This window comes from Ochotona princeps, chromosome X, assembly GCF_030435755.1.
Source record: "Ochotona princeps isolate mOchPri1 chromosome X, mOchPri1.hap1, whole genome shotgun sequence".
Classification (NCBI taxonomy): Eukaryota; Metazoa; Chordata; class Mammalia; order Lagomorpha; family Ochotonidae; genus Ochotona; species Ochotona princeps.
The window spans coordinates 97,043,185-97,068,599 of NC_080865.1; the positions used below are offsets into that span (position 1 = coordinate 97,043,185).

General features: G+C 41.1%; 1 protein-coding gene across 3 annotated transcripts in view; it reads right to left on the minus strand.

Annotated features, from left to right (window-relative positions):
* Positions 1-25,415, minus strand: part of MCF2 (MCF.2 cell line derived transforming sequence) — a 99,395-nt gene that overhangs the window by 56,083 nt on the left and 17,897 nt on the right. For 2 of the 3 annotated variants that reach the window (XM_058659048.1, XM_058659049.1), the window contains exons 2-4: positions 21,365-21,433; positions 13,838-13,952; positions 10,678-10,768 (exon numbers count right to left, since the gene is read on the minus strand). In XM_058659048.1, coding sequence (XP_058515031.1) covers positions 10,678-10,768; positions 13,838-13,952; positions 21,365-21,433 — 275 coding nt within the window. Of the gene's footprint in view, positions 1-6,077; positions 6,438-10,677; positions 10,769-13,837; positions 13,953-21,364; positions 21,434-25,415 lie in introns of those variants that run through there. The other variant, XM_058659050.1, reaches the window with a different exon arrangement.

Below are 25,415 nucleotides of genomic sequence, written 5' to 3' on the forward strand. Positions count from 1 at the left end.
AGGAATTTGCTTATCGCAAAAATCTGCATTTGGAAGAAGTCTATCAAGTACAAAAACTTCAGTTATTTACACTACGATTACATTTATAACATTTTGCATCATAGGATAATTTAAGGCTATTGATTGAGCTACCACATGTATTTTCATAGAACACATAGATTCTGTTAACTCATTAGGTATTGCCAAATTCAGCAGCCATTTGGGGGGCTACAAATCTTTAGGCAATAGCTATACAACAACTCATCAATTGAGTAACACAAAACAATTCAATTGATTTCTCAAAGTTATTTGCTTCAGAAACCAAAGCATGTAGTTTAGATCACAAATGTTGTTTCTGTTCCTCACACCCCCATTAAGAATCAAACATACTTTTTTTCATTCCAATACCCTTCAATCTATCCCAGGTCCTAAATTTATTTTTTACAAGCCTTCCGCTTTATTTATTCTTCTCAATTTACAAGGCAGAAAGGCAAATAAACAGAGGGCAGCCTTCAACTTCAATTTCCAAATGTCTGAAAGGCAGCAACTGAGGGGGATAAAGCTGGGAACCAAGAATTCAGCGCACGTTTTCCAGAAGAGTGACAGGAACCCAATTCCTCAAGTCATCACCACCACTTCCAGGCGGCGCATTATTAAGCAGCAGGAATTGGGAGTGGAGACTGGCATCAAACCCAGGATGATGATTTTGGATGAAAGCATCACAAGGGGCCTCTTACTAGACCAGATTCTCACTTCCCAGACACTTTAAAACATGATTGCCAAAGCACTGTAGCACTAAAAGTGAATCCACACTCCTCATGAATGGCTCATTTGCATAGCTTCCATAAATAACCACTCAAAGCCTTAAGAGTAGGGAGGCTGAATAGTTGGACAAGAGTAGGAGTATCACTATTAATCAAGTGCTTATTATGACAACAATGCTCGTGATGAGAATTATTATCTACAAGCAGTAGCTCTATTTTTATCCTCGTTTCACAATTGCAGAAACTGAGTTCAAGAGGCAGAACAATGACTCCCCAGAGATCTCCACATCCTAATTCTCAGAACTGATGAACTTCACCTCAGGTGGTGATAGGGACTTCACCTTAAGTGGTTTTCCTAAGGGCCCTGAGATAGGAAGACTTCTGGATTATCAAAATGAGACCAATGCTAACCCAAAGGGTCCTTATTAGGAAAAGAGAGAAGCAGGAGTCAGAGGTGTGATAACAGAAGCTGCCTTGAGAAAGTGGAAAAGTCAAAAAGAAACAACTCATCCCAGAGCTTTCAGAAGGAACACAGCCCTGCCAACACCTTGATCTCAGTCTGACCTTCACAGCTATAATGATAATTTTGTTGTTGCTGTTTTAAGTTACTTTGCAATAAAAAACTAACATTCTGAGGTTTTGAGGGATTAAGTAAATTTTCAAAGACTTATGAATGATGGAATTAAAGTCTTGTAGTTGCTTACTTATAGAAGCATATTGACCAACAGGAGAGACTTGGAGAGAAGGGATGACACAGGATCACATTCATGATTGAGACTCAGGCTGGTATTGCGGCACAGCGGGTTGAGCCACCAGTTAGGATATCCACGCCTATATGGGATCAATAGGGATCTACTGTTGCCTCCATTTTTTTAAAGATTTATTTATTTTTATTGGAAAGACAGATATTAGAGAGAAGGAAAAACAGAAAGAAAGATCTTCCATCTGCTGGTTCACTCCCCAAGTGGCCACAATGGTTAGAGCTGATCCAATCCGAAGCCAGGAGACTGGAGCTTTTTCCGGGTCTCCATCATTGCTACAGTGTCCCAAGGTTTTGGGCCATCCTCTACTGCATTCCCAGTCCACAAGCAGGTAGCTGGATGGAAAGTGGAGCAGCCAGGATATGAACCAGCACCCATATGGGATCCCGACACATGCAAGGTGAGGACTTTAGCCACTAGGCTACTGCACCTGGCCCTGGCCTCCACTTTTAATTCAGCTGCTTTTCAATGCACCTGGGAGTCAGTAGGTGATAGCTCAGGCACTTGGGTTGCTACAAACCACATGCGAGGCCCTAATGGGATACTGGACATTTGGAAAGTGAAGCAGCAGATGGAGGAGCTCCCCCCGCTCCTCTCCCTTCCCCTATCTTCTGTTTTAAATAAATAAATGTTTTTTAAAAAACTGTTTCAGAATCTCAACCTGAAATCTAAAGATGACAAATTTGATTGTCTATGATGTATAAGCAAAATTATGTGAAATAGAGTTTAAGTTAAGCCCAGGGTGGAGCAGCCATTCATACTCTCGCTGTACGAGGAAGCCCAAACGGAAGTGGTGGGGACTGTAATGAGGTGGGGGTAGCCAAGGCAGGAATGGGGAGAAGTCACTATTCATGTCCATTGTTGTCATGAGAGAAGGTGAACCCAGCATTGCCTATTCTTCGATTTCTCAAGAGAAGCCAGAAATTCAACTTCTGTAAAAAAAAACAAGATTTTTAAAGATGGGAACCAAGTTAAAAATTTGTTAAATTATTGCATAATCTAAACAAAACATACCTGTGGGCTGCTACTTTGAAATCTCCAAATGAAAAAGTAGTATCTGAACATGGCCCACTAGCAGCAACGTGGACACCCCGCTGTGTGAATCTGGAGCTAGAGCATTCTAGAGAAATTTTAACCTGACAGATCATCCTTCCATGTGGCATGCATATAGGTATAGAGAGAATGCTATCTTTTCTTTTTCTATTTGTGTAAGTAAATGTTTCAAGATACTCCTAAAAATCTATTATCTAAATGAACAATTGAACAGCATATGACAGGGTGTGCACATATCACAACAAATATAAGCAGAATTGAAAACCACTGAGGTCTCCCAATCCAGTTTGGAAGGACTACACTTCTAAAATCCTGTGTATGCTGCTTTAAGAATCTGTAATCTGTGTATGGTTATATAAACATGAAAAAGCACAATTTCTATTTACCCCCAAATCAAGCCCTAGATTTTAAAACTATATAAATCATTTTTGAGAAGTTGTCAAGGAAGAAAGGCATGTGAGCAGGTGTCCGCTGTGTTTGATTTTGCTGCTTTGTTTTTCTTTGCAAAGAGATGAAGAGACTTAGCAGGAGAGTAGCAACAGCACTGCCTTTAGCTGCCTGTAGACATTTTTTGCTCTTGTGTTCCAACATGTGACTGCTTAAAAGCGCCTTGGTAAAGATGAATATGCTGTTCAGTTTTTAGGGCTCTGAGCCTTGTATCCGGTCACAGCCTGCACGGCGTATCCCCCGTCTCTGCAGCAGGCCTTACTAGCCCCTCTGGGTGAGATGCAGACAAGCTTCCTCTCAGCTTTCCCTCCTGGAAAACATACAGCGCTCCCTCCTCTTCACACCTGCCTACACACTTCCCAGTTACGTGGTCTGACAGCAGTAACCACAACAATAACAACAGCAGACACAAATCCAGGACAACATTGCCCTACTGCAGTGCAGAAACTGACCTTGTTTAATATTTCTTTGGTTAATAACTAATTAGGTGCAATCTAAATACTGCATGCCTGACTTTCAGTTATTCTAGTTTTTCTTTCTTTCAAAAGATATGAAGAACCTTATACAATACAGTTTGGTTATTTACCATAAAACCATTTATATTTTTATAGATTTTTCTTTGATATCTTTATGGCAAAGAAAGGCAGGATTGGTAAGAGGTAGCCTTGAGAGGAAGTCATTGCATATGGGTAATATTTGTTATATATACCATTCCATTTAGCCTTCACAACATTGCAGTCAAGTAGGTATTGTTCCCATTTTACAGATTAGGAAATGAAAAGAAGTTTGATATAGTGGCATAGACTGGATCTTAGATAGGCATGCTGTTTCTGGATACCTAGTACTTTATAGACTAAGATTTACTGTTTACCACCTAGGAATGATTTGAACTTGACATCTGCAAAATGGGAAGGCAATAACACTCTCAACAAGTTGTTGTAAGCAATTAATCATTCTGGAAAGCACTGAATGGTAACATTATAATATCATGACATAATATTAAGATTGCTGACATATTATTGATCTTGAGAAAGTATGATCTTCCTCTGCAGAAATGTGCCAGGGAAAATTAATATCCCCCACTATAAGAGAATAGTTTTCAAAGGCATGAGAAACTTCCACAGTCTTCCCCCATATTCCCTCCCTTAAAGCGCACAGAAAGTATGAGTTACTCCATACACAACCACACAGCTTGCCAAAGGAGCTCCTGGATCAGACAGTTCCATGTATTTCTCCTTCCATGTGGTTTGCTCTTCTTGTCACATATCTCTCTGTTCTCCCCTGCTCTCTCTTACTGAGATACAGTCACTACAGTTTCTACTAAGTATGTAGCTCAGTCCTCCTTTGGACTTTAAAGTCCATTGGATCGTGCTTTTGGGTTCCATCACATCTCCAGCATTGGCCTCAACCCCAGAGACCCTTTAAAGCTAAATTTTTCATTCTGGTCAAGTCCTATTCATATAAACAAAACAAATCTTCCACCATAGTTCATGGCTTTGTACTTCATCTAATCAATTTCATTTTCAAGATGTCTGTTGCTAGGGAGCACTTCAAGTGACTCATGACTGAAGAAAAAACATACAAAAGAATTGAAGAAAGAAAACAGGAACATATTCTAGCTTCAGTTCCAAAAAAATATGTCTTTCCCCACCAAGGAGTTCTTCTGGAGCAGTTACTGATGAACCTGTCCTACCCTCTACACTCACTTGAGAGCTCCGTCAACCCAAGAACCTTCCATTGCTTGTCTTTGCAACCTGTATTACATGCAGCACAGAGCTGTATATATCTTTTCAGCAAGTACCTACGTGCATTTGTTTTTAATGTGTGTGTATATAAACATGAGACTAAGCTTAGCATTGAGAAAATATTTCTGTTTTGAAGAAATCAGCAACTTCCTAAAAGCTTAAGTCAGTTATCTTTGAAAACAGAAGTGCTACTATCAGCACACAACACAGCAAAGCACATGCATAGGCATTTTTGTGCACAATAATTATCCACTGGAAGTTGGAAGCTACTATTCTCATAATACAAAATCACACAGAGCTGAAGACACAAGACTGTCACAACAGTCACAGCCTAAGTGTCATTTTTAGTTAGTGTTCTAAGTTTTATTAGAAAATAAATCATTTACTCACCATTGATGCTCATCGTCTTTCCATATCAAGTCTTACTTTTCAAAATGTCATGTTTTTCTATAACCAATTTTTACGTTCTCATTTCTGTTATTTCAATGCTTTAGTAAGCAAGTTTGTATTTTAAACCATAATATCAAAAACACAACCTCAATTTTGGAAAGCAAAATGTGGCATTTAAAGCTTATTGATGACAAATTTCTTATTAAATGAGCTGCTATTTCAATATTTCTCCAAAATATATCTAACAGTCATCTTAAGATTTTCTGCAATTTAGTGTATAATTGAAAAACAAAACAAAATTTAAGTGGAAGAGTGTCTAAAAGGTACCTGAGAGATTTCCAAATTCTAGCCCTATGCAAAAAGTGACTCACATTCTTTTTCCATAAAAGAAAATCAAAAGTTGTCAACAGGCTAGAATTTTGCTACTTTGAAGTTTAAGTTTAGAGAGGAAAAATTGAAATTATAACATTCGAAATCATCACTGGTTTCAATTTTTTCTTTCACTTATACACCCAAGAAGGCAGTACAGAAGGGCTGCCTTGAAATCAACCTGAACACCTGTCAGTATCGTTCCCTGCTCGACCATGGTAGAGGAAAGAATGGATCCTTTTTATAGCTATTAGCTCATGATTTAATGCTACATTTCCAAGCTATTCAAAATTATTCATATGCTCTTAAATAACACAAATAACAAAGCTTCATCACACACAACACAACATTCAGATTTTAAAATTATATTTTATCTCAATTCTCTTAAATTACACTATGTGAATAACACAGTAATTACATCAACGCAATCCATGCAAATACAAGCCTCCATCTCTCCATCCAGCTACAGAAGCCCCATTCAGCAGTTTGTGCTATAGCACCATGCTGCAGCATCCCTGCACTTGAACTTGGGAATACAGGCTTTCCAGGACTGCAGGCAGAGCCCTTACCGCATTTCTCCTGAACCTCATCTTGCCTCTCGGGGGATTTGCTTCTGCCATCTCGCCTATGCACAATTACTCTCTTCTTTTCCAATTGTCAATGCAACATTGATGAAATATGAGCTGCTTCTTGGGTAGTATTTAAAAACGGCAGCCAAAAATCTCGATCAAACAAAGCTAGTGTAGCTGCTTCCATTACCGCGGTGGCAGCACTGCAAAAAGCCCACTATCCCTGATTAGTCAGCTGACAGATCGTTCCCTGCTGCTCATTGTAATTCAGAGTTGACACATTCCGCAATTACTTAGCCTGATTGAACCTTGTGGATTAGCTTGTGCTGGACAGCTCAAGAAGATCAGGCATGTCCTAAGTGTGGAGGAAGGAAACAGCCAAAGCTCCCCCCACTAGGAGCAGTCTCGATGGGAAAGGCTTTCTGCTATGCGCAATTGGATTTTTAAGGTGGAATGAGAAGAATGTTTGTGAAGGTAGTATTAACTGATAACCTTTTACTCCAGTCCCAGTCTGTGACTTCAATTCCAATGTTGTGGTTTTTTTTCTTTACATTCTATTCTGGATTTGCATATTCTGAAAAAGGTTATAGTTTGTAAATTTGCTGTAAATTTTGTTTGTAAATTTTGTTGATAATAATATAAAAATAACAAATTTTGTAAGATGTTTAGGATTCTCCCCCAAATTAAACTTTCCCTAAAATAGCTAAAAGAGAGCATTTTGAGTGTTATCACAGCAAAATGATGATGAACTTTTTAAAGTAATAGATGCTTTGATTTGATTTGTTCATTACACAGTGTATACATGAATCAAAACTTCATAGTAACCTTAACATGTATACTTATGTGCCAATTAAACATAATTAAAGAATATTTCTTCTCATCATGAATTATAACCTGATTTCAATTACCTTTGAATCTGCATATTAAGGCTTTCAAATTTAATTGTATGATTATTCCATAGACACACATTTGAAATAATACACCACAGCTTTCACCAGAAATGCTTGCCAAATCCCAACTATTTCCCCTGACATAAAAGCTAACTTTCAGTATTTTTTATTTCAGACAGTGTTCAGTAACTATTAATGGTTAAGATAAAATTAATGAGCCTTGAATATGGTTATAGAAGCTATATCACAGGCAGAAACATTTAAAACGTTTCGTAAAAAGCAAAGAGCACCTAAATTAACCTACAGCCATTCACATGCCATCACATCCTCCACCACATCATTCTTGCCCATCACCGTGAGGTTGGTAGTGATGAGCAGAAACGGCCTCTGATTCTTAAGCGCATTGATGGGCTTGGCTGGCTTCTCTCCACTGAGAGAACAGCCTCAGGGAAAACAGAAATGGAACTATCACTGCCCACAAAATAAGTTAGGGTCACTTGTTTACTCCATGTGGCTAGAACCAAGACCTAGTCTTTATGGGAAAAAGAGAGTGAGAGACAGACACATCAGCTCCAAGCAACCTCTCTTGTTAACAAAAACAATACTTTATGAAAAGACTGATGACATGTGCCAACAATCACATAGTGAAAGTTGACGTAATCATGGCGTACAGTATTAGCCAGAAAAGGAGAAATGCTATGGGCTAGAATTAAGGCATAGCAGCTAAAGCGCTGCCTGCAAACACGGGCATCCAAAACGAAGCAGTGGATAAAAGACTCATATTCTCGCTCTCTGCATATATGTGTGTGTGTGTGTGTGTGTGTGTGTGTGTGTGTGTGTGTGTGTTTGGGTTTGGGTTTGTTTCCCTCTCTCTGTAATTCTGCCTTTCAAATAAATAAATCTTTTTAAAAAGAAAATAGCTAGGCAATAAAATTGCTATCACAGCAAATACTATATTTAGTATAAAATGATTTCTGATTGGCATAAACCAAGGTCTGCCCAACAAGGCTAAAGACCAGTCTTAAAATGCGGGAGCAGGGTCAGGAACCACGGCATGATAGGCTCAGTCTCAGCCTACAGCACCAACATCCGGTATAGACACTAGTTCATGTCCCAGCTGCTCCATTTTCTATCCAACTCTCTGCGTGCAGCCTGGAAAAGCAGCGGAGGGTGGCCCAGGTCCTTGAGCATTGTCTCAGAAACACTAAATTTTCTATCCAAGTAGAGAGGACATCCACTGGAATTTATGAAATCTAAATTCTTGCTCCAGCTATTTCAGTACTTAAATACGTCATCCTGAATTCAGCATGTAGCCTTCCCAAAGTATACATGTTAACTTAATTTCATCATCTCTAAGATAATCATACTACATGCCTGTAGCATTTAAACAGGAAAGAGAGAAAATTCAAAAATCAGTATTATTTGGTAAATATGAAAGTGCTGCCACTTTATTTCTAAACACTTATTTATTTATTTGAAGCAGTTACACAGAAAAAGGAGATGATATATACATGTGTGTGTATATATATATATATATATATAGAGAGAGAGAGAGAGAGAGAGAGAAAGAGAGAGAGAGATAGAGGGAGAATTTTCCGTCTGCTACTTCACTCCCCAAATGGTAGCAACAGCAGGGGCTTGCGGCAAGCTGAAGCTAGAAGCTTCTTTCAGGTGTCCCATGTGGGTTCATGGGCCCAAGCACTTGGATCATTCAACATTGCTTTCCCAGATGCATTATCAGGGCATCGGATCAGAAGTGGAGCAACTGAGATTGGAATTGGTGCCATACGGAATGGCAGAATCACAGGTAGCAGCTTTACCCAGAATGCCATAGCATCAGCCCCACTACAATATTTTTGGTAGCTCATTTGATTCTAGCATTAGCTGCACTCTCCATTCTTAAGATTTAACACCTTTTGGGCCCAGCGTAGTGGCCTAGTAGCTAAAGGCCTCACCTTGATCACACCAGGATCACGCCAGTTCTAATCCCTGCATCCCTTCCCATCCAGCTCCCTGCTTGTGGCCTGGGAAAGCAGTAAAGGACGGCCTAAATCCTTGGGACCCCACACCCACATGGGAGACCTGGAAGAAGCTCCTGGCTCCTGGCTTCAGATTGGCACAGCTCCGGCTCTTGCAGCCGCATGAGGAGTGAATCATCGGATGAAAGATCCTCTCTGTCTCTCCTCCTCTCTGTGTATCTGCCTTTCCAATAAAAATAAATAAATCTTTTTTTTAAAAAAAAAAGATTTAACATCTCTCTTAGAAAAATAAAACTTTAAATAAAACTTTGCAGACTTTTTACCAAGATGTGGAATAACGCAAGCTGGCTGTGAAGAAAATGATGCTCTCATTCATTTTACAATATCAGTGCAAGTATATTTTTGTTTGTTGACAAGATAGCAATAGCAAGAAAAATACTGGCTCAGAAGTTCAACAATATACACTTTTGTTCTGCTTGCAACTGAATCAACTTGCTAAAATAGGAATGGCCTCCTGAGTCTGTCAAGAGACCAAGTAAACATTTTATCAAGCCTAATCTGTTAGAATTTGATTATATGGTACTTCCGCAGACAAATTCAGTCTTGCAAGCTCAGAAGGAATCTGAAAGTTTCTCATGTCCTCCACCTTCTAGGAAAAGAGAAATGTAAGACCCTGTCACTGTCTCCTAGTCTGTCCCGGGTTTCCTCTGCTGGACACTTCTCAGCACGGCAATGCAATAGGTGGTAGAGAGAAGCAGGGTCTAACTAGACTCCATTCAGTCAGTGGAGGCCTTAGCCTTAGAAGAGATTAATGGAATTCTCACTAGATCCAGGTTAGTTCTCACAGAAATAGTCTATCATAAAAAGACCAAACTTGGCCCCCAATTGCCCAGGCTTCCTGCCTTGCCGTGTACCGTCTCTCTCTACCAGAAACGACGGAATCTGCCATGTTGTGACGCAGCCAAGGAGATCCTGATTAAGGCCAAACTGAAAGCCCTCTTGACCTTAAGACTGTTGGCCTCCAACATTGAGAGTTAAATAAACCTCTTTGCAATATAAAGTCCTCAGTTTCCGGTATTCTGTTAGGCATTGTGCCATACAGCAAGTTAAACCCCTGCTTGCAAAACCATTATCCAACAGGAGTAGTGCATTGAATCCTGGCTGCTCCACTTCAGATCCAGCGCTCCGCTAATGCAGGTGGGAAGGCAGCCAAGGATGGCCCTTGTGGTTGGGCCTTGAAAACCCAGATGAAAATCCAGGTTCCAAGCTCCTGGCTTCAGCCCGTTCCAACCACAGCTATCATAACCATTTCGATTGTTAACCAACCGATGAAAGATATGTCTCTCTCCATCTCTGCAACTCTACCTTTCAAATAAATGAACAAATGAATGCTTTCTAAAAACTTGAAAGGTACATTTTCTGAATAGTTGCAAACTTTCTTCTTTATACTTGGGTGTACAACACAGTTCTTTCCACCACACACAAAAAAAAAACTTGCCTTGTTTTGAAACATACACAGTGCCATGAGTCTCCTCCCACTCATAAGGTGAACCACTAACTCCTCATTCTTTCATTCTTTCCAAGCAGTCTACTCTAGCATGCTTCTTCGTACTTTCTCTGCTTATCATCCAATATATTTTTATTGTGTTCATCGGTACCAAAATAATTGATGTCACCAAAACAGAAAGCAAAATGTAAAACAAAAACTAGAAATCACTTATAGGTACTTACAGAAATTTTTTGAAGGGAAATTTTGACAGAAGCCCATGTATCCAATCTTCGATCCAGAATAATGGTAAAACGGGAGTCAGATCCATTTTTCCTGTAAGAGGAAATAATACATTTTTCTTGATAATAACCTAAATTTGCTATGCTTGTAATAACTCTATATTTTCTTTACATTTGAAGTTTGAAATGAAGATAAATTTGGATTCAGAAAGTCTGCAAAGTGCTCTAAAAGAACAGTTTGATTCTATATTTCCCAGCTCACTAAAATTTTTTAAGTGCCAATGTCATTCTTTTGAATAGAAAGTATAATCGTAATGAAGACAGGCCATGAAAATTGATGTAGAATGTGGAGTGTGGAAAGCCCAAAAGAAAAAATGTCCTTTACAGCATCAGATTCAATTTTCATGCAATCTACCACAAGACAACCACCCATTCATCCATCCCGGAAAGGACTCTTTCCTGCTATTTGATAATCAGTAAGCTATGGAAATCAGGTTCTGCCTTCAACCTTCAACAGCTACACTGTAAATTTAGTCTTCCGGAGTCTGATCTTTGTTCAAATTGTAGCATCCTAGTGTGTGCTATCAGAATCTTCTGGAAAATACTTCCTTTAAAATGTTTGTCTTCAAAGTAAACAAAATCTCCCAGGAGGCATTTGAAACTTTGTATTTTAAAGCTCTCTAACTGAAAATTATTTCTAATATCAAAAAAGTTTTCCTAGTATCTCCTAATACCACTTTTGAGTCCATTTATGACTCAGTCTTTTTTTTTATTACTCTTGGAAGAAATGAAGATAAGGTTGGTAAGATTTACTTCTACACAAATTAAAGTCATTATGTTCCTCATAGAGACAAAGAATGATAAACTCCCAATTTTATTTCCATAGATTCTCAGCACATTTTATTTCTTTTTATTTTTGATGATGTTTGTACAGTTGATCAGGGTGGGAAGGATCAAAGGTTAGGGAAAACTGGGGGGGCCCATTGTTTCCAAATTTTCTTTTTCTTCTTCCTGTATCTGACAGAGGGGGCAGATAAGAGGAGAAGCCATACCCAACCTCCCAACCACCTCAGTATCCAGGAATGGGTAACGGCTACCCAGTGTCATCCCAGGGTCCCCAATCTGGAGCATGCTCTGAGGGTTCTGCTTAAGTGGTTTTGAAAGCTCTGAAAAGCTGTCAGTCTCACAGATCCAAGGATTAGGAAATCCTTCCAAGGTCCATTGGCTGACATAGTTGACCTTAGAGTCTCCATTCGCCCAGATATTTGCTGTCAACACTTGGATGGAGTAGTTCTTAAATTTGTTCTGCCCTCCTTCCTAAGATATGTTACCAGATGTCCTCTGTGGACCCCAGTGAACCACCATATCCTCCATGTGCATCTAGGCATGCCCAGTTCTGACACATGTACTCTACAGTCAGTCCACTTATCCTGCAATTCTCCCATAGTTGGAGTTCTGGGTCCAACTGAATTCAGTTGGGGGGGATCCCAAAGAAATCTCATCTGAAGTGATCCCAGATCTGACTCTTGTGTGTGCTTGCCAGTACGGGGTCTGGCTCAGTTCGTCACCCACATCAACCTATGCACACAGTGGTAGTTGCAATTGCTGGGTCAGTTGTGCGTCTCCAGCCCCATCTCTTACCCAAACCAAAGGATGCTGTTGCCCAGCCCAACCCTGCCTATTACTTACTTGACCCTCACGTACACACCTGACCCTCACGTACACACTTGAGAGTCATGTACATCAGTGGGAACTATAGCCTAGCCGGAACAACCCCAATAACCCTCACCAGGCCCTCCCTCAGCCCTAGTTCCCATGCTTGCCAGTTTGTGCAGCAGACTGGCTCAGTCTGTTTGTCCCACATCCCATTTAGCTCTCATACACATCAGTGGGCGTTGGAGCCTAGTTCAGCCCAACCAACCCACTATCCAGCCCACACTCAGGAAGGTGAATACCACCACCTGTCTAGCCAGGCCCACCCTCAGCCCTGGTTCTCACGCTCACTAGTGAGAATTGCAAGCCATCAGAGGGGTGCCCATTAGTTTCCTTATTGAGCCCACTCCCAGTCCCAGATCTTGAACTCTCCAGGTGATTCTGCAGTCTAGCTTGACAAGATTTGCTCTCAGTCCCAGTGCTTGCCAACTGATGTTGCAGCAAAGCCCAACCAACCTGCATCTACTCTGGATCGTGCGTGCACCAGTGGATACAGATGGCTAGCCCAGCCTGGCTCTTCCTCTAACCCAGTTCATATGCAGGCCAACAGGTATTGTAGCCCTGCCCAGAATAGTCTGCCCCACTCCCCCCATCCCAGTTCTCAGGCTCACCAGTGTAAGCAGTGGCCCAGCAGGGGAGCCCACGTTGCTTGTCCCCTTACCAGGCTTGCACCATACCAGTGAGTCTCACGAATGCTGGTGGGTGCTGCAGCCCAGTCTGGCATGGCCCACTTTACCTCCACATTTGCCAGTGGGTGCTGTAGTTTGGCACAGCCCGGACTGCACCGGTTCCAGCTCATACAGTCCTAGGCCCAAAGTGAACTGGGTGGTGTTCAGCCCAACCCAGCCTGTCGCACAACCCATCCTGGTTCTCACATCTGCCAGTGGGTGCTGTGAACTGGCTCAACCTGCCCACCCACAAGACCTGAACCACACATTTGCTGGTGGGTATTGTAACCTGGCCTGGTCTGGGTTGCTCCTCGCCTTGGTTCTTGCGTTCACCTACAAGGACTGCGTTGTGACAAAGGAGTTCCGAAATTCTTGAATCTATCTCCTCCCAGTGGCAGGTCTAGTGCACACTGGGAGGTCCTTGACCCAGGCTGACTTACTCTACCTCTTGTCCTGGCAGGAACAGTGGTCCTGCCCAACCAGCTCACACCCATTCCGGTTCTTACTATCCGGTGCTATAGCACAGCCACACCTGGCCCACGTCCAGACCCAGCTCTCACATGGTTCAGCGGGAGTCGAGACTTAGTCCAACCTGTCCTACACCCACCCTGACTCTCACAAGCACCAGTGGGGCTCAGCACATATTTTACAGCAATCTAAGTAAATCTTCTAATTATTCATAATAATAATAAGAGCTACATTAATAAGCATTTTTCTTCTCATGACAATAAATGAATATTTGATATAAAATAAACTGAATAAAATATAATGAAATACTATACCTTGCAACAGATGTCAGGTAAATAAGTACCTTTGCTATGATATCGTCCGGTATACATCTGAAATTACAGTTTTCTGGAAACGTAATGATCCAGGCATTGTCCTTTCCCCTGCCACCTAAAATAATAATAATAATAATAACAATAAAGCAACCAAATTAGCAATCTATATGACAACAATGTAAATAACAGAATTTTAGATTTGAGGGAAACTAAATTATTTTAGGAGGAAAGATACAGGGTGGCCTTTGAATTTAGCTTGTTAAGAGATTTTTTTTTCTTAAAGTCTTGGTTATAATTCTTTGTATTTGCCTACATTTAAGTAAATAAAGATAAGCAATCATTTGATTAAATCAGCAATACAATATGACAGTGGCAAAGAAAATAAAATAAATTTTTTAAAAAATCAGTCCAAAAGAAAGCAGAAATGGAGAAGGGAAATGATAAAAAAAATGGGTGGGGACAAGCACTTATACTAGTGATTAGGACACATCTCATTTTCAAGTTCATGGGTTCAATTCTGGACTCCAGCTCCTGACTCCATCATCTCTGTAAGCTCTAGGGAATAGCAGTGATGGTTCATGCAACTAGAGCCTTGCATTGTCTGCTCTTTCTCCACACTTTAGCCCAGTCAACCTCCAAATATTCTGGTCATTTTTGGAGTGAGCCAGCAGATGAGAGTCCTGTCTCTGTTTCTAGATAAATATATATAAATAACTTTAAAGATTTTAAATGATAAACAATTAATGAGACAAATAGGAAACAAGCAGTAAGGTGACAAATTTTAACACAACCAAATGAATAATCACGGTAATTGTGACTGTATCCAGAAATTAAAAGTCAAAATTCATCAAAATAAGTCTCAACTGTATCCTGCCTCCAAGAAACACATCAGGTATAAAAATAAAAACATATTAAAAGCAAAGTGATGTGGCCCAGTATGACAGCCTGGTAGCTAAAGTTCTCGCTTTGCATACTCCAGGATCCCATATGGACACCAGTTCTAATCATGGCGGCTTCACTTCCCATCCAGTTCCCTGCTTGTGGCCTGGGAAAGCAGTCGAGGACGGCCCAAAGCCTTGGGACCCTGCAACTATGTGAAAAACCTAGAAGAAGCTCCTGTCTCCTGGCTTCGGATTGGCTCAGCTCTGGCCTGCACAGACACTTGGGAAGTGAATCATCAGATGGAAGATCTTCCTCTCTGTCTCTTCTTCTCTTTGTAAATCTGACTTTCCAACAAAAGTAAATATATCTTTAAAAAAAAAAAAGCAAAGTGATGAAAATGGTATATGATGCCAATGTTAATGAAAAGGACAGTGCTTAATATTACACAAAGTCAATTTCAGAGGCAAAACTATCTAGAAGAGAGGCCAGTATTTTGGTGTAGCAAGTAAAGATGCAACCTGTTAAGTTAGCATCCCATATCGGCTCTGTCCTGGCTATTCCACTTCCAGTCCATCTCCCTGATACTGTACCTGGGAAGAAAACAGAGGATGGCCCAAGACCTGGAAAAAGCTCCTGGCTCCCAGCTTCAGACCAGAGCAGCGTTAGCCATTACAGCCTTTTGGAGAGTAAATCAGCAGATAGAAGCTCAATCTCTCTCTCTGCCCCATCCTTCCATCTCGCTCTCTCTTGTGGTAACTCAGGCTTTTAAAATAAGTAAATTTTTTTAAAACTAAAAAAAGAATATTGTCATTTAACAATGACAATCAGTTCATCATCAACTCATGCTGGGGGCCATGCAGTGGGTGTGGATGACAAGAAGGTGTGAAGAGAACCGCTCCCCTGCTGGCAAGGCCACAGGCACTTCCTGCTGCAGGGGAAGGCCTGGCACACATCTCTCCAACCACCTCAAGGCAGTTTCACCCCCCCTTTGCATAGACACCCAAACAGAATTCTGTCATTAAATGCTTTTGCATTAAATGCTTTTTGTGATTTGTTTTGAACTTTACTGTATGTGGTGGAATGGTCATTTTTTCCCATTCAATTATTGTTTATAGCTATTTTCTTTATTTCCACTAAACTATTTTTGGTTTTGACTTGTTAAACTTGTCATTTGGCAAAGTAGTGTGAGGAGCGATTGGAAGGTCATCATGGAGACTGATACCCTGCCTGGCGCCATTCCTTCTTCCTCACAGCTCACGAAGAAATTCGCGCCGGTCTAGCTGTCCACCAATCAGATGTAACCCAGCATTTCACCTGAGAATCTCACCTCCAATCTCCCAACCCCGCCCACTCATCAATCATCCCTAGGCATTCACCTGCAGGCACCAATCCCCTGGGGCCTGCCCTCAAACCCTCCCAATCACCTAGCCGGCTCACCTGAACATAAGGGGCCCCAGGTGTCTCCACCTCCCCCCACACTGCCTGCACTGATCTCCCACCACCTCCATCCCGTTCCTGCCCGCTGGAGTAACCTCCTAGGATACCTGGACTTTTCAGCTCATGGTGAAGCAGCAGGTTGCAGGAATTAGCTGCCCTTAATAATATCATAGTAACTAGAACTTTAGCTTTTTAAAATAACAAACAGTAAGCCCTTTTACTTTAACACAAATTTAATATATTATCTCATAACTTAAAGAGAGAAGAACAAAAGGAATAAGGAAGGAGAGTGAAAGGAAGGAGGAACATAATATTGTGTCTAAAAATACCATTACGTTGTTAGAATTACATCTAGAGTCACACCAAATCTGTTGTAAACGAATTAAAATAATGAAACAAAATACATGAAGCAAAACTGATGACAATTAGAATATAGAAAAATCTCACCATTTGTCTCTCACTAATTGATCAATCAAGTACCAATTCGTAAGGAGACTATTTGAACAAAACACTCAAACAATATGAGCCATACACTGCTTCATCCAGCAAAAGCAGAAAACATACTCTTCTTTGACACACATGAAGAAACTCAAAATTATCTGTGTCAATCTTAAGAGAGAAGCCTTGTTCCAAAATTATCTTTCTAAGCAAACTTCTCCAAAATATTACATGAAGTGATGATGAACCTTTACCGTGTGATACTCTAGAAATGAAAAGAGCAGAGCCAAGATAGCCCTGGGGATGAAGGCTTTCACTCTCAAGTTTTCAAAGAACTCAAAGAAATGAGTATATAACTCCGAGCCAAAAGATCAAGCAAATAAAGAGCCTCTATTAGTACAGTATAGGATAGAGCTATTTATATAAGTAATATAAAGTTAATATACATCTTGTATGTAATGTAACTATACAGGTGCCAATGAAAGTGGTGAGCACTCTAGCTAAGAATGGAACCATCTAGAATTTAGGCAAACTACCTGAAAGAAAATGATATGTGGGGTCTGGCATGGTAGTCTAGTGGTTAAATCCTTGCCTTGCACGCACCAGGATCCCATACGGACACCAGTTCTAATCCCTGCAGCCCTGCTTCCCATCCACCTCCCTGCTTATGACCTGGGAGAGCAGTCAAGGACGCCCAAGGTCTTGGAACCATACACCCACATGGGACACCCAGAGGAGGCTGCTGGCTCCTGGCTCCTGGCTCCTGGCTCCTGGCTTCAGATTGCCTAGGTCCAGCCATTACGGCCACTTGGAGGGGTGAATCAGCAGATGGAAGATCTTCCTCTCTGTATATCTGACTTTCCAATAAAAATTAAATAAATCTTTTTTTAAAAAAATAACATGTGGCTTCTGTAAGCATAAATCATTCCTGACTAGCCTATAAACTGCTATTACCATTGGGTGCTTTCATTATTGTACAAGATGGTAAATTTATAACAAAGGAACAAAAGAGATGTTTATATTCTAAACAGGATAGTTACAATTTTATCTTGCCACAGGGAATGATTTCTTCAAAAAAAAAAAAAAAGAAAAGAAAAAGATAGGCAGGAACATTTTTAAAACAGTTGCAAAGCAGATAGGAACAAGTACATGCCAGGGACAATGCCCAGAGATGATTCTATTTGTCTGGGAAGCATTAGTGATTTCAACTAAAAATTCCAACTCTGAAAGGTAAGCTTAAAATATTCTCTAACTTACCTGGACAGTACTGTCGCACCTGCTCTTACCCTGTTATCCACAGGGTCTGCATTTCAAGACTTGCAGGTATAATTGGGGGCAAACCTCTATGTAAATACTCTTTTTTCCTACATGTCCCTATGGCTTGCCACATAGAACCACAGCTGATGCCCTGGTACCTTCATTAGATTACTACTCTTAATCTTGAGAGGCATTGTTAAGTATAAGAAGAATTGCTTGAACATCTGCACTGTAATAAACATGACAGCCAACTGACTGGTGGATAGTACATTTATTGTGGTTACACTGGGCTGGACAAAGAGATGATTCACAGTCCAGGCTCGATGGCATAGCAGGGCAGGAAATTTCACAAGTCATTCAGAATAGTGTATAACAATACCTAGGAATTGTTTCTTTCTGAAGTTTTTCCAATTAACTTTTAAAACTCAGTTGAGTTTTGATAATTCATACCATGGAAAACAAACATATAGACTGTGGGTGGGCCAGACTGGGGCGGGGGACAAGCTGGGCTAGACTGTTGTACTCGCTGGCATGAGAGCCAGACTGGGTGCGGGCCAGCCCAGGGTAGGCTACAGCACTTGCTGGGCAAGTGCCAGGACAGGGTGAGAGTCACGTCAGGTTTGGCCACAGTACTCCGTGACAGGTGCAAGATCCAGGGTTGGAAACAGGCCTGGTAAAGAAACAGTGGGCACTCCTCTGCTCCCACTGGTGATCATGAGAGGCAGGGCTTGGAGTAGGCCAGGCTGGTCAAAGCGACAGCACCCATTGGCATACACGTCTCCCGGGTCTGTAAGTGGATCAGGCTGACAAAGCTATAGCACCCATGGTTGTACACGAGAGCCAGAGAGGATGCAGAATGGACTGAGCTAGGCCACAGCACATAACAGTACATGCAAATACTATGATTGGGAGCAGGCCTGTTGGGGATTATCGCGTATCTCCCTTCTGATGTGAGTGAAGACAGGGACTGTGGCAGACTGGGCTGAGCTAGGCTACAACACCTAGCGGTTCACATGAGAGATGGAAATTGGGATAGAAGTGACCAGGTAGCTGCATCCACCAGTAGGTGCCTTGGCTGGTGCAGGTGACAGACTAAATCTGATCCTGCACTGGCTTTCATACAAAAACATCAAGTCTGAGGTCACCCCAAGCAAGGCTTCTTGGGAGACTCCCCTACTAGACCGCTGGACTCAAACCCAGACACAGGGAAAGTCACAATATATGTGGTCTAGCCTTGGAGCGCATGTATTGAGACTGGGCCTGCTCAATTGCTGATGCCTATACAGTGGATGGCATGTTCAGCTGCACGCAAAGGACGTGACGACCAGCTCATCTAGGCCAGCGGAGACATTGAGTGCCTCATCAGAGGATGAAGAGAAGAACAGGCTGCATCACTCTTCTATCCAAGCTTTGCAACATGTTCCTGGGCCAGTGGATGAACTAAGGTGGACTTGGGCAGCCAACAGACCTTGGAGGGATTTTCTCAACCCAATGCAACAAAGCCAGTGACGTCTCAGAACAATCAAAACCACTCAAGTAACATACTTGGGTTACTTCTTCAGGAGTGCCCTTCCCTCCCTCCTTGTGGACACAGGAGAAAAACAAATTGAAACGTTTCTTCCATCCACCTTTCTCCATATCTCAACCCTCCCCATCCTAATTGGGGACCCACAGGGGTATGCATTCCTCTCAATTATGTTAACAACATTAAAAATTTAATATAATTTAAAAAGTATAGATTGGGGGAGAAGGAACTGCTAGAGTCACACACTTATGTCACTTTATAAAATATAAAACTAAAATGAATTACCATTAATTCACATATAATTATAATCATAAAGCAGAGACCAGATTTCAGTGTCCAATTCGGATTATCTATAAATAAATGTTTTTTTTAGTAAACTGATCATGTAGATGCCATTTTAGAAGCAGATATTTGAAAGGAGAAAGTTTCCTGAAATCAACATCTATGAAGCATTAATTTTCATAAAAATATGCATATACTGGCAAAACAGTCTTTATCTGTTTAATATGATGAATGTGATGTTTCATTATATAGATTAATCTAGTATCAGAAAGTAATATTCTTGTTGTAATGTAAAACTTTCCCGGAATCTGAGCAGAAAAAGAGAGGAGTGGTTTACCATACTCATATAGTCTTAACTAAATATAATTCTATTTCACAAGCATTGATCTACAAAGGAAGACACAACCCAAATAGATGAATAGATAAAGAAAATGTTGTATATACTTGTACATACAAAATAATAGTCCGTGTAAAATAAAATGTTATTTGACCTTGAAAAAGAAGAAGTTCTGATACATGCTACAACACAGAACCTTGAAGATATTAAAAGAAATAAGCCAGGCACAGAAAGACACATAGCATGCAGTTCCTGCTATTATATGTACCTAGAATAGTCAAACTTACAAAGACAGAAATTTTATGGTCTCCAAGGACTAAGGGAAAGAAGAAATAGAATGAGTTTCAACTCAACAAGGAAAAAAATGCTCTGGAAATAATGGTAAAGTTGGTTGCATAAAAATGTGAGTAACTTTGGGGTGGGGGCAGCAGAAAATCAATGTGTATATATTTAATGTCACTGAAACATACCCTTCTTTGTCATTTTCTGCTTAGGTGTTTCCATTTTATTTGAAAGACAGAGCTGATGCCTCTTTCCCTTTATACTACAAACCTCCCCTGTGAGTGGCAGAGATCCAAGTACTTGAGACATCAGTCGCTGCCTCCCAAGATGCGCATTAGCAGGAAGTTGGAAGCCTATGCATCACTGTAGCTCACACACTCCAATGTGGGATGCGAGCATCCCAACCGGTGACTTCCTCAAACACCAGCCTCATGAACACTCTTTAAATGGTTAATGTGATAAATTTCATGTTATATATATATATATATACAGACAGACAGACAGACACATAGAGGAGAAACAAAAATTTAAAAAATGTGAAAATGCATATACGTATTCCAGCAAAGTAAACTTTCTTTATCAGATATAAATGGACTGTTTAAACAAATCCTAGTGCATGCTGGTTAGTGAGGGTGACTTGCCAGTATTTGTAATACATGTCTGAGTAATCAGAGCAATAATGGTGAAGGAAAAAAGTCCCAAAGAAGCTAGAGCAGCAGCCACACCCTCACCGAACTCGCCACTTACCTAGCAAATAGAGTCTAACTTCACCTAGCATGGGTTTTGGAAGATTCCTCTGAACATCAAATATAAAGGAGTGGTAACATTACCTTTATCACATACCTAAACATGTACAGATCTTCTACTTGTTTAAAATCTCTACTCTCTAAATACCCATTTGTTTAGCAATGAGGTACACAACGTATAAATGTAATATTGAAATAGCATTTCTCAAATGTATACGTATACATGTTACACATGCAGCATAATATGTTTACATGTATTATATATTATATATGTGTATATATATACATATGCTGTTCATCTGGTAAGTAGCAACGTGTTAACCAAGTCACAGTGGGCTTACCAGACAAGAAGGCAATGTCTTGCATTAAGAAATGTTTGATGTCCTTTACATGGAGGAGCAGCTCAGCTTCTGTAAGAGACAGGGAAGAAAACAACAACCACGTTAAAAGTACACATTCGCTCACCGTGCTAGGAAGAAGTCTGAGGGTCACACAGACCTGTGTCCGCACACACATGGCTGAGTTCCTCTCCTCCTCTTAGTGACATGGCAAGGGAATCACACTCTTGAACATAGCCCTGGGTATGTAAGACCAGTGACCTGCTTCTCAAACATCCCATGCTTATTCACCAGAAAGCCAAGCAGCCAAGGTGCCTGACCACAGGTTTCATGTGAAGGATAGACAGTCTTGTGCAAACACTGTAGCAGATCGTTGTCGCCTTCTGAGAATGCCTTTCACAAATTGCATCTCAGGTCTTCTATTTTGGGGGATCCTTGAAAGAATCCTAAAGTAGATATTCTGATCCCATCTTAGACAAAAGAGTCCAAGGAGAAGAGCTTGATAGAGCAAATGTAGCTGGGCTCTAACCCCTGCTTGTTGCATTACTGGCTGTATAAATATGGGCAAGCTCTCTGAATCTCAGTTTCCTCTTCCAGAATTTGGGCACAACAATATACCTCACAAGATGGTGTGCCAAATAACTGTGAAATGTCTAGCACACTAGCCCTTGCTCATAAGGCAGCAATGTAGTAATTCATTTTTTTAAAGTTTTATTTATTTCTATTACACAGTCAGATATACAGAGAGGAGAAGAGACAGAGAGGAAGATCTTCCATCTGATGATTCACTCCCCAAGTGAGCACAACGGCCGGTGCTGTGCCAATCCGGAGCCAGGAGCCAGAAACCTCCTCCAGGTCTCCCACATGGGTGCAGGGTCCCAACGCATTGGGCCGTCCTCTCCTGCTTTCCCAGGCCACAAGCAGGGAGCTGGATGGGAAGTGGAGCCGCCGGGATTAGAACCGGCACCCATATGGGATCCCGGGGCGTTCAAGGCGAGGACTTTAGCCGCTAGGCCACGCCGCCGGATCCAGTAATCCATTTTTTATCATTAAAAATGGAGCAAGGCCCATGCATTGTTCAGTAGTCTTAGTTGTCCTAGATCTTAAGGGTTAACTTGTAATACTCAATTTTAATGAGGTCTATAGGGGCCAAAAATCAAAGTCCAATGCCTGTCTTTTTTTCCAGGGACAAGAATATTTTTAAAAAGAAAAAAAAAGGTCATTAAACTAGCCTATTTTGGATTGTTTTAATGCTGGTAGTTTCACATTACTGATGCAGTATTTTCCACCTGCTGTCTGATACAAAGTATCTTCAAAGTTCTGGTTTCTGGTGGTATCAAGCTCATGACCATTATCCTTAGTGCTCCAAGCCATGCCATAATGACGTGATATACCAAGGTCAGTCCTTCTCTGGAGATTTAAAGAAACAAGTTCTCAACAGATCGCACTACGTAAGACTTATCAGTTACAAAATGTTCCCCACGTTTGAAACCCAAAGCAATGAACAAACACAACAGTTTTCACATGTCAATACCAAGATGCTCTCAGGACATAAAAAACAAATTCTTAAAGATGTCTCATAATTAATTACACACACACACCCCAAGTGCATGCCAGGTCAGTGCATATAAATTTACATTTGCAATAATTCTTTCAATGCTACGAGTTTCCTCAGATAAGGAAATGTGTTTTAAATTTTTTTTTTTAAGATTTATTCATTTTATTACAACCAGATATACACAGAGGAGGAGAGACAGAGAGGAAGATCTTCCGTCCGATGATTCACTCCCCAAGTGAACTCAACGGGCCGATGCGCGCCGATCCGAAGCCAGGAACCTGGAACCTCTTCCGGGTCTCCCACGCGGGTGCAGGGTCCCAATGCATTGGGCCGTCCTCTACTGCTTTCCCAGGCCACAAGCAGGGAGCTGGATGGGAAGTGGAGCTGCCGGGATTAGAATCAACGCCCATATGGGATCCCGGGGCTTTCAAGGCGAGGACTTTAGCCGCTAGGCCACGCTGCTGGGCCCAGGAAATGTGTTTTATTAGCCACATATTTTTTTAGCATGGAGGCACGGCAGAAGGGTAATGCCAAAAGGACTGGCACTCTCCCTGCTCTCTGGAGCCTGTGTAAGTAGCAGTTGCTCAAACGTGTTCAAGCTTTTCAATGAGAGATCATTTCACATACAAATATCCTTGCATAATAACAAGCCCAATTTTGTCCTGAGCTTGCATCAGTGGGAATACTACCAACATAAATAGACTAATTTTATGGCAGACGGCAAATCTGGAGACACTAACGTGGGCAACTGGATTCCTCCCATACCATTCGGACTCTTGGATAGCTGTAGAAACTATGTCCATTTTTGTACAATTTAGACATTCATGTCAGAAGAAAGGCATTGAGACTTAAGATAAGATTGGGCTGGGGGTTTGAGGACCAGGACTTAGTATTGGTTCAGAAGCTAAGCTACTATTTTGAAAAGTTAGGCAACTCACCCCCCTACCTCTGCCTTCATTATTTACATTTTAGAAGTGAGGATGATATGGCAATAATTTTGAAGATCTCTTGGACCTTATGGAACCCAGAAACATGCAATGTCCATAGTTAAAGTCATACTATTTTTCTATCCTAAAATTCCTTTTACAAATATGCCAATAAAATAACATTTCCACACTAATGAAGAAAGATGAAATGATCACTAAAATTACATGCTGCAACTTTAAAAGATGATCAAGTTCTGGGATGGAAACAGAATAAAAGAAGAAAAGATAGCATGCGAAAGGCAACACAAGACACAGAGTTATCAGTAAACAGCTACAAAGGCCAAGTGAGATTACTGCTGGGAACAATGAGGAACAGAACCACTGCTGCTAGAGAAAATCGTGACGTTGATTTACATGCAGTTTTGTAGCTGAGTCTGTTGAATTCCCATAGATACTCCTCTGAAATGTAACAGTGAGACAAACAAGATTTATAATTGTTCTTTGTTTTGACCCTTTAAATTTTTTTACTACAGGGCATGGAAAATAAAAAGCCTGGATTATCAAAGCTGGGTAAAGTCCATATTACAGCATGTTCCTGTTGACCAGATTCACATTTGACTGGGAGCTGGTTACGTTATCCCATGGAGAAAGTTTACAGATGAAAAATAGATTCTCAGAAAAGACAGGGATTGTGGTACAACAGATGAATGTCTCTGCTTGGGCTGCCACTTCCGTACGGTTTGAATCCCAGCCATTCCATTTCCATGCACCATCCTGATCGTGTAAATGGGAAGGCAGAGGCAGATGGCTCAGGTGCTTGGGCCCCTGCCACCCATGTGGGAGACCAGGATGGAGCTTCTGGGTCCCGGCTTCGGCTTGGTCCAGAGACACGGACAGAGGAAGCGCAGGACGAGTACAGCACAACAGCGAAGCTTTCTTCCTTTTTTCTCTCTCTCCCTCTCTCTCTTTCTCTGTCACTCTGCCTTTAAAAGCAGTATCTTCCCTCTTACCTATGTAAACAATATTAAAGTTTAAAATATTTTTTAAAAATTTAAGAAGTACCTTAAGAATCTCCAAACTGTCCTCCAGAATGGTCGCACTTGTTTACATTGCCACAACAGCGGACTGGGGTATTTTTTTCACCACATCCTCACCAACGTTTATTGTTATCAGGTCTTCAACCGGTAGCCATGTGCTTTCCCTAATTCACATAGCACAAAAGCATAATCTACAGATATGAGAATAGCACTCTGAGATTGGATTAGTGCATACAGCTTTTGTTTATACACCTAACAACCAGCAGATTGTTTTATCATTTCTTGTATGCTTAGTTTTTTTGTTGTTGCTTGTTTACTTATTTTTTCTTCTCTGATTTATTATATTACTCTCTACCTGCCTTTCTAGATACTGTCACCTAATGAAACGCTGCACAGAAATATGGCTCAATAGGCTAATCCTCCACCTGCAGGAACCAATATCCCATATGGGCACCAGTTCAAGGCCTGGCTGCCTCACTTCCCATCCAGCTCCCTGCTTGTGGCCTGGGAAAGTAGCCTAGAACAGCCCAAAG